This window comes from Lepidochelys kempii, chromosome 13 (genome assembly GCF_965140285.1).
Source record: "Lepidochelys kempii isolate rLepKem1 chromosome 13, rLepKem1.hap1, whole genome shotgun sequence".
Classification (NCBI taxonomy): domain Eukaryota; kingdom Metazoa; phylum Chordata; order Testudines; family Cheloniidae; genus Lepidochelys; species Lepidochelys kempii.
The window spans coordinates 32,981,785-32,998,486 of NC_136392.1; the positions used below are offsets into that span (position 1 = coordinate 32,981,785).

The following is a 16,702-nucleotide window of genomic DNA, read 5'->3' on the forward strand; positions in this document are numbered from 1 at the left end:
TATAAGACTTCAGAATTATAGGTAAGTGTATTTTCCCCTATTTTACAGCTGGGAAAATTTAGTGACAAAGAAGGAAAGTGACTTGAGCAAAGCTACAAAACAAGTGGTTGTATTTAATGGCTTTTATATCACATGTCTGAAACATTTGAGATAGTTTATAACAGTAATTTTTCTTTCTTTCTTTCTTTCTTTCTTTCTTTCTTTCTTTCTTTCTTTCTTTCTTTCTTTCTTTCTTTCTTTCTTTCTTTCTTTCTTTCTTTCTTTCTTTCTTTCTTTCTTTCTTCTGTAACATAGTTTCAACTGGTTCCAAAACTTTCAGCCATTTAGAAAATCAACATTTGACCAGTTAGAAAGTCCTTCATGAAAACATGCACCTTGCATCTTTTTCTAAGGTTCGTTCTGAGTTCCATTTCCACAGGAAAGCAAACACCAGAGCTCCAGGCTTGCGAAGGAATCAGTCAAGGTTTGTCCCATCGTGACCTATTTCCCAGGGTATGGAAGCATTTTCTTGATTGCCATCTTGACATCTTTATTCCTTAGGGTGTAGACTATAGGATTGAGAGTTGGCGTCACCAGGGTATACAAGGTGGCTATCATCTTGTCCCTGTCAAAGGAGTAGCTAGAGGCTGGCCGAATGTAGGTGTAGATGACAGTGGAGTAATAAAGAGACACCACAATGAGGTGGGAGGAGCAGGTGGAGAAGGCTTTTCTCTTCCCTTCAGCCGTTTTGATCCTCAAGATGGCCCTGACAATGAAGTAATAAGAGACACATGTCAACAGGAAGTCCCCCATAGCTAGGAAAATGTCCGCCATGAAGACCATGACCTCATTTAAATGCACTGAGGTGCAGGAGAGAGCCAGCAGTGATGGGATTTCACAGAAAAAGTGGTTGATAACGTTGGGCCCGCAGAAGCTCAGCCGCAACACGAGGCCAGTGTGCACCCATGAATTGACCACAGCAATGACTATCACTAGGGCAGACAGGCCCACACTTACGGTCTTGTTCATCATGATGCTGTAACGCAAAGGGTGGCAAATGGCTGCATAGCGATCATAAGCCATGACGGTGAAGAGTACCATCTCAGCCCCCAGAGACCATGTGAAGAAGTAGAGCTGGGCCATGCACCTAGGGTAAGAGATAGATTTACTGACAACCACGAGATTCCCCAGCATCCTGGGGATGATGGTGGAGGTGCAGATGATGTCCACCACAGCCAAGTGGAGGAGGAAAAAGTACATGGGCCTGTGGAGCTTGGAACTGGAAAGGATGGCAGCAATGATTACTAAGTTGCCCAGCAGGGCAATGATGTAGATGGAGAGGAATAGGATGAAGAGTGGAACCTGGAGTTGGGGTTTACTGGAGAGTCCCAGAATGATGAATGTGGTCACGATGCTTTGGTTCTTCATTCCTGGAGCTCCAGAGATTGTTGCGGATGAAGGCAAAAGCTTCTGAAACGTCTCTAGGACTTGCACTGGACAACTCAGGCTGAGATATTCAAAGGTTCCTATGGGGTTTAGATGCCCAATTTTCATCTAAATCCCTAGATGCAGAGTTGGGTGGAAAACAGAATTTCCATTCCATGGGAAATACCAATATTTTGGCATTTGTTTTCATCCTGAATTGGGATAAAAAATTGAAATTAATTTTTCTTTATTCATTTTGTGAAAAGTTCTGAAAATTGTCAATTTTAACCTCTCTCTGTATATGCCTGAAAAAAAATATTGACATATCAAATTTTATTCTGAATCAACCTTTTTTTCCCTCCAAAGGATATGAAGATGACACACAAACTAAAATTTTTGTTCATAAATCAGCATGGTGATTCAAAATTTTGATTTTGAATCAACATTCCAAAACAAAAGTTTAACTTTGTTTCAAAATTTTGATTCTAAATTAAATTTAATATTTCATGGAAAATTTCTTGAAAATCCAATCAAAATTTTCAATTTTAACTAGGGCTGTCAATTAATCAGTTAAATCATGTGATTAAATCAAACACAAATTAACTTGATTAAAAATTAATCTTGATTAATTGCAGTTTTAATTGCACTGTTGAACAATAATAGAATACCAATTTAAATTTAATACAAATATTTTTTATATTTTACTACATTTTCAGATATATTGTTTTCAATTACAACACATAATACAAGGTATACAGTGCTCACTTTATATTATTTTTATTACAAATATCTGCACTATAAAAAAGAACCAAAAAATAGTATTTTTTAATTCTCCTCATACAAGTACTGTAGTGCAATCTCTTTATCGTGAAAGTGCAACTTACAAATGTAGATTTCTTTAATTGCACTCAAAACCAAAACAATGTAAAACTTTAGAGCCTTCAAGTCCACTCAGCCCTACTTCTTGTTCAGCCAATGGTGAACACAAACAAGTTTATTCACATTTACAGGTGATAATGCTGCCTGCTTCTTATTTACAATGTCATCTGAAAGTGAGAACAGGCATTCCCATGGCACTTTTGTAGCTGGCATTGCAAGGTATTTAAGTGCCAGATATGCAAAACATTCATATGCCCCTTCATGATTTGACCACCATTCCAGAGGACATGCTTCCATGCTGATGATGCTCGTTAAAAAAAAATAATGCATTAATTAATTTTGTGACTGAACTCCTTGGGGGAGAATTGTATGTCTCCTGCTCCATGGTTTTACCTGCATTCTGCCACCTGTTTTTTGTTATGGCAATCTCGATTTCAGAACACTTTCATTGCAGATTTAACAAAATGCAAAGACGATACCAATGTGAGATTTCTAAAGATAGCTACAGCTCTCAACCCAAGGTTTAAGAATCTCAAGTGCCTTCCAAAATCTGAGAGGGACAAAGTATGGAACATGCTGTAAGAACATGCAACACTCCAATTTGGAAACTACAGAACCCAAACCACCAAAAATAAAATCAATCTTCTGCTCATGGTATCTAACTCAGATGATTAAAATGAATGTTCATCAGTCCGCACTGCTTTGGATCATTATTGAGCAGAACCTGTCATCAGCAATATATACATTGACATATTTTTTGTTCCTCAGGTTTTGGAAAAAAACACAATTTTTATTGATTTTTTGTGTGAAGAAAAATAAATTATTGAATTTTTGGGGTATTGGGTTTTTTCCCCCACCCTCCCCCATTTTCCATAGAAAAAATGGAGATCAAAATTGTTCTCTTTGTCAAATCAAAACAAAAGCAAAAGATCCCCCCAAACATTTGCTTTTTCCAAATAAAAAGTGTCAAACTCCAGTACCTTAATTGTTGGTCAGCGGGATCCAAACTCTTGACTTTTTCAGTCAGCGCCAGTTACCCTCTGAACTAACAGGATGGCTCCTTCAACTGCTACTTGTAGCAGACTCATCTCTTGGAGGCCAGCCACTGTAGGAGAACTCATAACACACAATGAACAGTGGGCTGCATAATCCCTTAAAGGGTTTTTAAAGTGTGGTTCTGTTCTGGAAAATGATTTGTTAATAATGCCAGTCATTATAATAAAAAGCTAGGGGACAGATCCCCAATTCATGTAAATTAGAATATCTCCATTAAAATAATTGAAGCTACTGTATTTTACACAACATGAGGATCTGAGCCAAAAAAATTTCAACCATAGCAAATCAAACGGGATATTTTCCACTCCTGTCCTTCAAAAATCTAAAGGTTAGTGCTGTTTGTATTTCCCTCTTCATACATGCATCGTACATGGGGCACATGTAAAACGTTCTAGCAGACTTCTTCATTCTAAGCACATAGAATAGCTGTGGAAACTATAATATCTCTAAACTGGAATCAATATTGTGTGTCTGTCCATTTTACCACATGCACTGCAATGAAGGCAATTTGATTTCATTTCAGATTTCAGACATTTGGAGCTTCATGAATTCAATGTTACATCTATCTATCTATCTATCTATCTATCTATCTATCTATCTATCTACATTGAAACTCACCAACAGGGAAAATATGATTTTCAAATGTAAAGCAGAAATATTCTTCTACATAGCAGTCTGGCTGTCTCAGTACAGTACCTGGCAAAGCAGATCTCAGTCAATTTCTGAGTGGAATCAAAATAAGAAAAAAGGAGGCAGTTTGAATTAATTTAGTACTATATAATGGGGCGAAATGTGTTCTAATGGCAAAATAATGGCAAAATTTGAGTAGCACATTTGGCTCAATTCCTTGCTTATCAACGGATTAAGTAGCTGAGACATTTGGCAATCATGTAAATTCTCACATACCAGTTCTGGTTGCTGCTCCTCTTCTCCAATGTCAAGTGTGTTGTTAGAGGAAGATTCTATGTAGTAATCCTGTGAAATTATGGATTAGATTAATAATAATAATTATTAATAGGAGTAATTCCAGTTTTAGCACAGTCTGCACATCTCTAATGTATTCCTTATGCCAATCATAGTTCATCTACAGAGTGCATAAGAGTGGTTAGGCTAAGATGAGTTTTCAGCCTAATATACAGATCGCCATGGGGATATGTTTCCCATAATTACTCCAATGCAGGCCCTTTAGGAAAAACAAATACATATATAAATAAATGTCTCTTTTGATTGGGTGATAGTAAAAAGATGATCCAATGTTATTTAAATGTTCAGCATGTATTTTGGTTGGTGATATCATTCTTTAAAATTATATCTGTTAATAATCATTAGCATTTAGAGAGGGCTTTTCATCCATAGATCTCCAACAGCCTTGTTAAGGATGATCAGTGTCATTAAGCCAATTTTATTGATAGGGAAACTAATGCACACAGAGACTTGAAAGGCCAGTGAAGGAATGAGACCTAGAACAAGATCTGATGATTCTTAGGTCAGGGGTTAGTGCCCTATTCACTGGACCACGCTGCCTTCCACTGTTAGGCCAAAATCTCAATTTTTTGAAATCACCCACTAATGTTAGGTGTCTATATTTAGAGTGAAGAACTGACAAACTCATAGGGCTGGATTGTTCCAAGATCCACAAACCCTACTGCTCCCACTGATTTCAAGTTGTACTTAGCTCTGCTGAAACACAGGCTCTAGGTAGCTCAAGACAGTTACTGAAAAAACGTACCATGCTAAATTGAAACCTGATTCTGTGTGATGCTGCGTGCCATGGTGTACACTCAGCAAAATATTGCTCTAGACTTGTTTGTGTCTCAGTGATTCTGTCGGTAAAGTGAACAAGATAACAGGGTACACCTTCTTTTCTAAAGTCTCTGGAGATCTGGGGAAGAAGATGTTTCAATGTCCTCAGGAATGGTGTTAAAACAGTGTGGATGGCAGATTTAGGTTCTGCAGAGTGTAGGTTATCATGACGATTATTAATTAGAATCATCAATATCTTGCCCTTTTGGTTAAAGGAAACTCTCCCAAAGAAGCCCTGTGAATGCTGTCTGAATAAATCTGTAGACAGTTTAGAACAGACAGTGAGCTGCCCCTTTCTTCTCAATTATGTGTTCACTCTGAAACTTAATGTTGTTGGTTTAAATACCAGTGAGGCTGATGATTTAACCATGAATCACTTTTAGGGTATGCCTACACTATGGAATAAGGTCAAATTTATAGAAGTCGGTTTTTTAGAAATCGGTTTTATATATTCGAGTGTGTGTGTCCCCACAGAAAATGCTCTAAGTGCATTAAGTGCATTAACTCGGCGGAGTGCTTCCACAGTACCGAGGCTAGAGTCGACTTCCGGAGCGTTGCACTCTGGGTAGCTATCCCACAGTTCCCGCAGTCTCCGCTGCCCATTGGAATTCTGGGTTGAGATCCCAATGCCTGATGGGGCTAAAACATTGTCGCGGGTGGTTCTGGGTACATATCGTCAGGCCCCCGTTCCCTCCCTCCCTACGTGAAAGCAAGGGCAGACAATCGTTTCGCGCCTTTTTTCCTGAGTTACCTGTGCAGACGCCATACCACGGCAAGCATGGAGCCCGCTCAGGTAACCGTCACCCTATGTCTCCTGGGTGCTGGCAGACGCGGTACGGCATTGCTACACAGTAGCAGCAACCCCTTGCCTTGTGGCAGCAGACTGTACAGTACGACTGGTAGCCGTCATCGTCATGTCCGAGGTGCTCCTGGCCACGTCGGCTGGGAGCGCCTGGGCAGACATGGGCGCAGGGACTAAATTTGGAGTGACTTGACCAGGTCATTCTCTTTAGTCCTGCAGTCAGTCCTATTGAACCGTCTTATGGTGAGCGGGCAGGCGATACGGACTGCTAGCAGTCGTACTGTACCATCTTCTGCCAGGCAGGCAAGAGATGAGGATTGCTAGTAGTCGTATTGTACCATCTTCTGTCAGGCAGGCAAGAGATGAGGATGGCTAGCAGTCGTACTGTACCATCTTCTGCCGAGCAGCCATGAGATGTGGATGGCATGCAGTCCTTCTGCACCGTCTGCTGCCAGCCAAAGATGTAAAAGATAGAAGGAGTGGGTCAAAACAAGAAATAGACCAGATTTGTTTTGTACTCATTTGCCTCCTCCCCTGTCTAGGGGACTCATTCCTCTAGGTCACACTGCAGTCACTCACAGAGAAGGTGCAGCGAGGTAAATCTAGCCATGTATCAATCAGAGGCCAGGCTAACCTCCTTGTTCCAATAAGAACAATAACTTAGGTACACCATTTCTTATTGGAACCCTCCGTGAAGTCCTGCCTGAAATACTCCTTGATGTACAGGCACCCCCTTTGTTGATTTTAGCTCCCTGAAGCCAACCCTGTAAGCCGTGTCGTCAGTCGCCCCTCCCTCCGTCAGAGCAACGGCAGACAATCGTTCCGCGCCTTTTTTCTGTGCGGACTCCATACCAAGGCAAGCATGGAGGCCGCTCAGCTCACTTTGGCAATTAGGAGCACATTAAACACCACACGCATTATCCAGCAGTATATGCAGCACCAGAACCTGGCAAAGCGATACCGGGCGAGGAGGCGACGTCAGCGCAGTCACGTGAGTGATCAGGACATGGACACAGATTTCTCTGAAAGCATGGGCCCTGCCAATGCATGCATCATGGTGCTAATGGGGCAGGTTCATGCTGTGGAACGCCAATTCTGGGCTCGGGAAACAAGCACAGACTGGTGGGACCGCATAGTGTTGCAGGTCTGGGACGATTCCCAGTGGATGCGAAACTTTCGCATGCGTAAGGGCACTTTCATGGAACTTTATGACTTGCTTTCCCCTGCCCTGAGGTGCATGAATACCAAGATGAGAGCAGCCCTCACAGTTGAGAAGCGAGTGGCGATAGCCCTGTGGAAGCTTGCAACGCCAGACAGCTACCGGTCAGTTGGGAATCAATTTGGAGTGGGCAAATCTACTGTGGGGGCTGCTGTGATGCAAGCAGCCCACGCAATCAAAGATCTGCTGATATCAAGGGTAGTGACCCTGGGAAATGTGCAGGTCATAGTGGATGGCTTTGCTGCAATGGGATTCCCTAACTGTGGTGGGGCTATAGACGGAACCCATATCCCTATCTTGGCACCGGAGCACCAAGCCGCCGAGTACATAAACCGCAAGGGGTACTTTTCGATAGTGCTGCAAGCTCTGGTGGATCACAAGGGACGTTTCACCAACATAGAATCACAGAATCACAGAATATCAGGGTTGGAAGGGACCCCTGAAGGTCATCTAGTCCAACCCTCTGCTCAAAGCAGGACCGATCCCCAATTAAATCATCCCAGCCAGGGCTTTGTCAAGCCTGACCTTAAAAACCGCTAAGGAAGGAGATTCTACCACCTCCCTAGGTAACGCATTCCAGTGTTTCACCACCCTCTTAGTGAAAAAGTTTTTCCTAATATCCAATCTAAACCTCCCCCACTGCAACTTGAGACCATTACTCCTCGTTCTGTCATCTGCTACCATTGAGAACAGTCTAGAGCCATCCTCTTTGGAACCCCCTTTCAGGTAGTTGAAAGCAGCTATCAAATCCCCCCTCATTCTTCTCTTCTCCAGGCTAAACAATCCCAGCTCCCTCAGCCTCTCCTCAACGTGGGATGGCCGGGAAAGGTGCATGATGCTCGCATCTTCAGGAACTCTGGTCTGTTTCAAAAGCTGCAGGAAGGGACTTTATTCTCAGACCAGAAAATAACTGTTGGGGATGTTGAAATGCCTATAGTTATCCTTGGGGACCCAGCCTACCCCTTAATGCCATGGCTCATGAAGCCGTACACAGGCAGCCTGGACAATAGTCAGGAGCTGTTCAACTACAGGCTGAACAAGTGCAGCATGGTGGTAGAATGTGCATTTGGACGTTTAAAGGCGCGCTGGCGCAGTTTACTGACTCGCTTAGACCTCAGCGAAACCAATATTCCCACTGTTATTACTGCTTGCTGTGTGCTCCACAATATCTGTGAGAGTAAGGGGGAGACGTTTATGGCGGGGTGGGAGGTTGAGGCAAATCGCCTGGCTGCTGGTTATGCGCAGCCAGACACCAGGGCGGTTAGAAGAGGACAGGAGGGTGCGGTACGCATCAGAGAAGCTTTGAAAACCAGTTTCATGACTGGCCAGGCTACGGTGTGAAAGTTCTGTTTGTTTCTCCTTGATGAAACCCCCCACCCCTTGGTTCACTCTACTTCCCTGTAAGCTAACCACCCGCCCCTCCTCCCTTCAATCACTGCTTGCAGAGGCAATAAAGTCATTGTTGCTTCACATTCATGCATTCTTTATTCATTCATCACACAAATAGGGGGGTGACTACCAAGGTAGCCCAGGAGGGGTGGTGGAGGAGGGAAGGAAAATGCCACACAGCACTTTAAGCACAGCACTTTAAAAGTTTACAACTTTAAAATTTATTGAATGACAGCCTTCTTTTTTTGGGGCAATCCTCTGTGGTGGAGTGGCTGGTTGGCCGGAGGCCCCCCCACCGCATTCTTGGGCATCTGGGTGTGGAGGCTATGGAACTTGGGGAGGAGGGCGGTTGGTTACAGAGGGGCTGCAGTGGCAGTCTGTGCTCCAGCTGCCTTTGCTGCAGCTCAACCATACACTGGAGCATACTGGTTTGGTCCTGCAGCAGCCTCAGCATTGAATCCTGCCTCCTCTCATCATGCTGCCGCCACATTTGAGCTTCAGCCCTGTCTTCAGCCCGCCACTTACTCTCTTCAGCCCACCACTTACTCTCTTCAATCCGCCACCTCTCCTCCCGGTCATTTTGTGCTTTCCTGCACTCTGACATTATTTGCCTCCACGCATTCGTCTGTGCTCTGTCAGTGTGGGAGGACAGCATGAGCTCGGAGAACATTTCATCGCGAGTGCGTTTTTTTTTCTTTCTAAGCTTCACTAGCCTCTGGGAAGGAGAAGATCCTGTGATCATTGAAACACATGCAGCTGGTGGAGAAAAAAAAGGGACAGCGGTATTTAAAAAGACACATTTTATAAAACAGTGGCTACACTCTTTCAGGGTAAACCTTGCTGTTAACATTACATACATAGCACATGTGCTTTCGTTACAAGGTCGCATTTTGCCTCCTCCCACCGCGTGACTACCCCCTCAACCTTCCCCCCTCCCTGTGGCTAACAGCAGGGAACATTTCTGTTTAGCCACAGGCAAACAGCCCAGCAGGAATGGGCTCCTCTGAGTGTCCCCTGAAGAAAAGCACTCTATTTCAACCAGGTGACCATGAATTATATCTCACTCTCCTGAGGATAACACAGAGAGATAAAGAACGGATGTTGTTTGAATGCCAGCAAACATACACTGCAATGCTTTGTTGTACAATGATTCCCGAGTACATGTTACTGGCCTGGAGTGGTAAAGTGTCCTACCATGAAGGACGCAATAAGGCTGCACTCCCCAGAAACCTTTTGCAAAGTCTTTAGGACTACATCTAGGAGAACCGCAAATGCTAGGGCAAAGTAATCCTTTCACATGCTTGCTTTTAAACCATGTATAGTATTTTAAAATGTACACTCACCAGAGGTCCCTTCTCCGCCTGCTGGGTCCAGGAGGCAGCCTTGGGTGGGTTCGGGGGGTACTGGCTCTAGGTCTAGGGTGAGAAACAGTTCCTGGCTGTCGGGAAAACCGGTTTCTCCGCTTGCTTGCTGTGAGCTATCTACAACCTCCTCCTCATCATCATCTTCTTCGTTCCCCAAACCTGCTTCCATATTGCCTCCATCTCCATTGAAGGAGTCAAACAACACGTCTGGGGTAGTGGTGGCTGAACCCCCTAAAATGGCATGCAGCTCATCATAGAAGCGGCATGTTTGGGGCTCTGACCCAGAGCGGCTGTTCGCCTCTCTGGTTTTCTGGTAGGCTTGCCTCAGCTCCTTCAGTTTCACGCGACACTGCTTCAGATCCCTGTTATGGCCTATGTCCTTCATGCCCTGGGAGATTTTGACAAAGGTTTTGGCATTTCAAAAACTGGAACGGAGTTCTGATAGCACAGATTCCTCTCCCCAAACAGCGATCAGATCCCGTACCTCCCGTTCGGTCCATGCTGGAGCTCTTTTGCGATTCTGGGACTCCATCATGGTCACCTGTGCTGATGAGCTCTGCATGGTCACCTGCAGTTTGCCACGCTAGCCAAACAGGAAATGAGATTCAAAAGTTTGTGGTTCTTTTCCTGTCTACCTGGCCAGTGCATCTGAGTTGAGAGTGCTGTCCAGAGCGGTCATAATGGAGCACTCTGGGATAGCTCCCGGAGGCCAATACCATCGAATTGTGTCCACAGTACCCCAAATTCGAGCCGGCAACGTCGATTTAAGCGCTAATCCACTTGTCAGGGGTGGAGTAAGGAAATCGATTTTAAGAGCCCTTTAAGTCGAAATAAAGGGCTTCATTGTGTGGACGGGTGCAGGTTTACATCGATTTAACGCTGCTAAATTCGACCTAAAGTCCTAGTGTAGACCAGGGCTTAGTAAGAAAAGCAATCTCTTTCAGGACCAGGGGTTGGGGACATAGCTTCAGTATTTCTCCTCCACACCATCATTATGACCTCTGCTATCCAGTGTAATTTTGGGGAATATTGGCAGAGGATGGGTTTATATGCTGTATTACTTTAAAGTAAAAGTTAGAAGACTGTAAAGGTTGCAAAGTCAAAAACCCCAAAGTTAAGAAATGCCAGGTTTAAGCTTGACTGTGCAACCTGAATTTTTTAAAGTTATTACTTCTTCACACAGTGCAAAGTCAATCTGTGGGACTTACTGCCAGGGGATGTTGTGAAGGCCAAATGTGTAAATGGGTTAAAAAAACAACTAGATAAATTCATGGAGGATTGGTCCATCAATGGCTATTAGTCAAGATGGTCAGGGATGTAACTCCATGCTCTAAGTGTCCCTAAACCTCTGACTGCTGGAAGCTGGAACTGGATGACAGGAGATGGATCACTCAATAATTGCCTTATTTTGTTCATTCCCTCTGAAGCATCTCTCCACTGTCAGAAGACAGGGTACTGGGCTAAATGGACCATTGGTCTGACCCAGTATGGCCATTCTTATGTTTTTATATTCTTAAGTTTTCCCTTTGAGCACACTTATTAGGATACTATTTTATGACCTGGCCAAAGACTTTTTTCCCACAAGACCCCTGCCTCAGTCAATGCACAGGACAAGGACACAGGAAACTTTGTCGAAGTGGGGGGGGGGCACTGGTGCCAGAACTGGGGGATCCAGGAGGCCTTGCCCCACACTTTTTAACATGGGCGTAGTTCGGGCGGCTGAGGGCGATGCTGTCCCCCAAACTGCAAGCCTGATGCAGGTCCCTGCCTGCGTTGCTCCATGCTTGCCTGAGGGTTGCAGTGTGTGTGTGTGTGGAGGGGCAATGGCACCCCCTGCTGCCCAAACCATGCCCATGTTAAAAAGGGGGGGCATGGTCTCCTGTCCCCCCCCCCCGGTTGTGACACCTTTGGCACATGATAGATGGTGCTCATGAATGTTCAGCTATTCAATATTTCTTTTTAACTGCCTCCTTCAATGTGCTGTCCCAGGCATTCTTAATTATTCAACTGGGCAATCAGCTTTTACATGGTGTTCTCATCATTGATATATTAGGGCTCAACTCACCTAGGAACTTATGTGTGGTAAACCTGAACTGGGATTCACGAAGCTTGAGCTAGGCGCTCAGGCTCCCCATACAATGAATGAGAGAGATAGGTGCCTAAGAACCAGATTCACAAAAGCCAGCTCTGGTGCTCTGAGGTTCAACCCAGACTAGTAAGGGTCAGTATCACTACCTGCCCTGCAACTCTGCATGCCTTCAGTGCTATGCTGCTGCGGCTCACAGTTCGGACACCAGCAGGTGACAGACAAGCATGCATGTCTCACCCTGGCTTCCGCCACCCCGTTGCTTTTCACAGAATGAACCTAACTCTCTCCCAGTTCCAAATTTCCCCAAAACCACACACAAAGTGTGACATCCAGCTGGCTTTCCCCAAACGGTGAGTCACGTGTTACCCCCCTCAGCCTCAGCAAGTAAGCTGCTGCTAAGCTGTGTGACAGCAACCTCTCCAGGACTCTGCCAGTCCAAACTTTGCCCAGCAGGTAACAATCAGTGAACCCCAGCTCCTGAGTTCCTCAGAGATGTCTCTCTGCTGTGTCCAGACCTCCCACAGAACATTCCCAGAGGTTACTAAATTAATTTCTCCTTTAAAGAGACAATACACTGCAACTTGTTGGCATAACTGGGGTTATCACGCTGAACTGCTTTATAGGAAAAGTAAAACAAATTTATTTAACAAATCGACATTGTATTAAGTGATATCAAAGATAAGGAATAAAGATAGAAAGAGTTACAAGCAAACAAAAGCAAAACTATGCTTCTAAAGGCTAACACGTGAATTAACAACTTAGATTTTCTTGTTCAAAGAAGTGTTCCTTTCCAAGTCACTTTTCCAGTATGTCTGACCAGACACTCTGGCCTGGACCTTCACAGATCTCAAAGTTCTCATTTCCTTTGTTCCTCCAGCTGGAGGATGACTAAATAGCTTTTTCCTCTCTACTTACATCTTTCCAAATTTCATTGACCACACCTCAAGAGGCAGGAAGGCTTCCTGGGCCTGCAATTGCCATTTCCAGTTGAGACTGTTAAGTAGCCGCCTTTCCCCACTCACTTTCCTGATGGCTTTGTTTACCTTCCATATGAATGAGCTCCTCTTTGTCTTTGGTCACAGCTTTCTTAATTGACATTGGAGACAGGTAGACAGCTGCCTTCCCTCCAGTTTGGGAGAAACCTGTCTTTCTCCCTTTGTTTGGTCACAGACTTCAAAACATAATATCAGCGAGTAGCCATAGTTCCTCACATTCTGTTCACACAGACATTTCACAATGATATTAACCACCAGTGTGTCATTAGCCTTCCAGTAATATATTACATGACACCTCTTCGATACAGGTTATGACAACAATGTGGTAGGTGCAATGAGTTTGTCAGGTCTGACAAGAGTGACTGACTGAGGATAATGAGCCACCAATGGGCCTCTCGGTCACTCCAGCAAGGTAGGTGGCTCCCTGCCTAAGCTACTTAATGGGAGATGCCAAGGAGATGGGTGTGTCCTAAGCCCCCACCCCCTCCCAGAAGAGAGAAGAACAGCTTCCTCATACACCTTTTACCCCTGTGGTTAGGATGGTCACTTGGGGTATGGGAGACCCCTGACTAAAGGTGAACTTGAACAATTGGATGAGTGCCCCAGCCTCACAGCTGGGTGCCCCAACCTCTGGGCTAGAGGAGATCCTGCTGTCAGAGCCCATCAGTCACTCCACTTTGGATTCAATAATTAAAGAGTCACTGGGCCGCAGTGGGGAGGAAGCACCAGCATGAGAATGACTCTATAGCTTGGTGGTTAATGCCTGGACATGGCATGTGGGAGACCCACAATCCCGTCCTCACAGTCCAACCAATCTTTAATTGCTTATCCACAGCGGAACAGCTTCAACAGCTGAGCCTGAGAGACCTGCCCCCCTGCAGAATATCCCCTAACCCATTGGCTTGTGTATTCAGTTAAGAGGTGGCAGATACTACTTCAAATCAGATCTCCCCCTGAGGTGAAGAGGGGACTTGAGCTAGGAGTCTCCCGCATCCTATGTGAATGCCCTAACCATGGGCCTGGAAGTAATGCAGGGCCTCTCCCTCCCCTACCATTCTGGGTGAGCCTACATGCAGGGCCTGATCCAGTAAGCAGCCTCTGAGCACGCTTACCAGATTGGGCCCTGCAGGTGAGTTAGGCAGGGGAACACCTATCTTCTGCACAGCTCTGGGGCTTAGGCAACTCAGCACTGAGAATGGAGCAGCAGTGTGCATGTTCAGATGCAACAATAGAGGTTCTGGGGAAATTTTACTGCAAAAACTTCGGTGTCAAGAGAACTTATGTGCCCATAGTGTTTGGAAGCAACTCAGCAGGGGTTTTGTGAATCCCAGGGGCCCTGATTCTGGGATTTAGGTGCCTAAAGTGGCAGCTAGGTACCTAAGTCCTCTTGCAAATTTAGTCCCTATATGCTTTTGAAAATCCTACTAGATGCCTAAATACCTTCAATATCTCACACTAAGTGCTTAATTCATATTTCAAAATCTGGCCCCAGGTGCCTAACATGCTTAGGTACTTTTGAAAATCCTACTAGAAATGGTCCAACCAGTAGTGTAACTACTCCTAATTTAGACAAAACTCTTCTTGAGCAGATTCTTTTCACAAACATTCAGATCCAATTGCCAAGTTCCCAGTCATGATGAACCCATGTTCTTTATAACACTGGAGCTAATTGAAAAAAACACAATGATTTTCCATTGTTTTAAAGAGACTAAACCTTGAAAAAATAACACATGAAAATCTTCCAGTTTCCAAATGGGAAGCCACCCCTCAAAAATCAGTATTTTTAAAAAAAATGGTTAAAGATAAAGCTCAGTTTTCAGTCAAATCTATTGTTTTGGAATATTTTTCCCAAGTTTTGGAATTCTATTTTTTATTAAAAAACAAAACAAAAAACAAAACAAAAACAATAAAAAACCCAACAACAACAACAAAAATAAGAACCTAGAAAATTCAGATGAAAACAAAAAACATTTCCAAGAACATCCCTGAAGCTGGTGAAGGAAGGAAAGGGAGAAGACACAAGCTCTAATGTGGGTTACATATACACTCAAAGAAATTGGGCTCAGTGGTGTTCAAGGATGAATGATAAAATAAAGTCCCAGTCCTGCAAACACTTAAGTACATGCCTAGCTGTACTACCATGAGTAGTTACAAAATCAGTGGGACTACTCACAGTTGTGAAGTTAAGCATGTAAGTATTTGCAAGATTGGGGACAGAAGTTGTACTCACTTTGAGTGACAACATGCATGCTGTTTGTGACCGCCTCTGTTCCAAGTCTCATGTTTATGTGTAAATGAAACAAATTACATGAAGAAAATGTCCAGACTCTGCATCACTCATTTCCCCCTTCAACAAGAAATGACAGAGATCTATGTCTCCTGACAGGGGTTTTTGCAGACTGCAGAGGTTCCTCCCTAAACTGTGTTATTGCTAACAAACTGTAAAAGGCCGTGTCTGCACTCTGCTATCTCTCCAGAGGGTATAAACAGTGCAAATGTCCATAGTTATAAGTTACCACACAGCCCTTTCTAAGCAGGCACATTTATTCTTAAGGTGAAAGCTTGAAAGGGATCGAAGATCTCCCTGCAGAAGGTTACTATATATGAAGAAAAGTCATCCTCAACAAGCTATAACTCACTCAGAGTCTATATTGAAATTACAGCTTGGTTCATTATTTTGGAAGCTTGCATGAGTGGTGAGAATAGTCCTCTTGCTTTCTTTCCTGCTTTCTCACAATTTGTGCTTCTAAATGACTTTTTCAGATTGATATTTTCAAAGGTTCCTAAGAGTGTTATGCACCAACCCCCAATGAAATTCAGTGAGAGTTCAGTGACTAATTCCTTTATGTTCTTTAGAAAGTTGAGCAACATTTAATTTATATTTTATTTTATTTTTTGTAATTTCACTAAATATGGTTTGCAGGAATACACATTTCCTCAACTGTGTTTATGAATCTTGGACCATATTCTGATCTCAATCTGACCAGTACAAATCTGGTGTAAATTCACGTACATTTGTAGAGTTTATTTGATTTTAATTGCAGTTGAGTCTAAAATAAATGAAGTTACAATGTTGTAACATTATTGGGAGGGGTAGGCGCCGACTTCCTTTCTGCTTGGGGGATGCTTGACCCCACACGCCGCCGCAGGCCAGCCCCAACTCCATCCCTACTTCCAAGCCCCCACCCTTGCCCTGCCTCTTCCTGCCTCTGCTCCGGCCCTGGCTCTGCCCCCACTCTACCCCTTCCCCAAGGCCCCACCGTACCCCGCCTCTTCCTGCCCCCACTCCACCCCCTCCCCCGAGCATGCTCCATCGCCACTCCTCCCCTCCCCTTACAGCCTTCTGAATGCCACTGAACAGCTGTTCTGTGGCATGCAGGAGGTTCTGGGAGGAAGAGGGAGGAGTTGATCAGTAGAGGAGGATGGGGGGAGCTTGGCTGCCAATGGGTGCTAACCACCCACTAATTTTTTTCCATGGGTGCTCCAGCCCTGGAGCACCCACAGAGTCAGCACCTAGAATCATGTAGAAGAATCATGACCTATTGTCTGTGCCTGCAAAAAATTGCAATCAGATTAGAAATGCGATGCAAAGGGTGGCAAGTTTTTTATTAAAAATGATCTAAATATAAAATATGATAATTTAATCCAATACAATCTCATGATTAGTTAGATTTGCTGGCCCTGATGACCTTTTCTTTTTAA

General features: G+C 44.1%; 1 protein-coding gene across 1 annotated transcript; it reads right to left on the reverse strand.

Annotated features, from left to right (window-relative positions):
- Window positions 1–308: 308 nt before the first annotated feature.
- On the reverse strand, window positions 309–1,407 carry LOC140897287 (olfactory receptor 13G1). Its single transcript, XM_073309705.2, has one exon. It carries the CDS (start codon window positions 1,405–1,407, stop codon window positions 481–483), a length of 927 nt encoding a protein of 308 aa, XP_073165806.1. The 3' UTR covers window positions 309–480.
- Window positions 1,408–16,702: the final 15,295 nt, after the last annotated feature.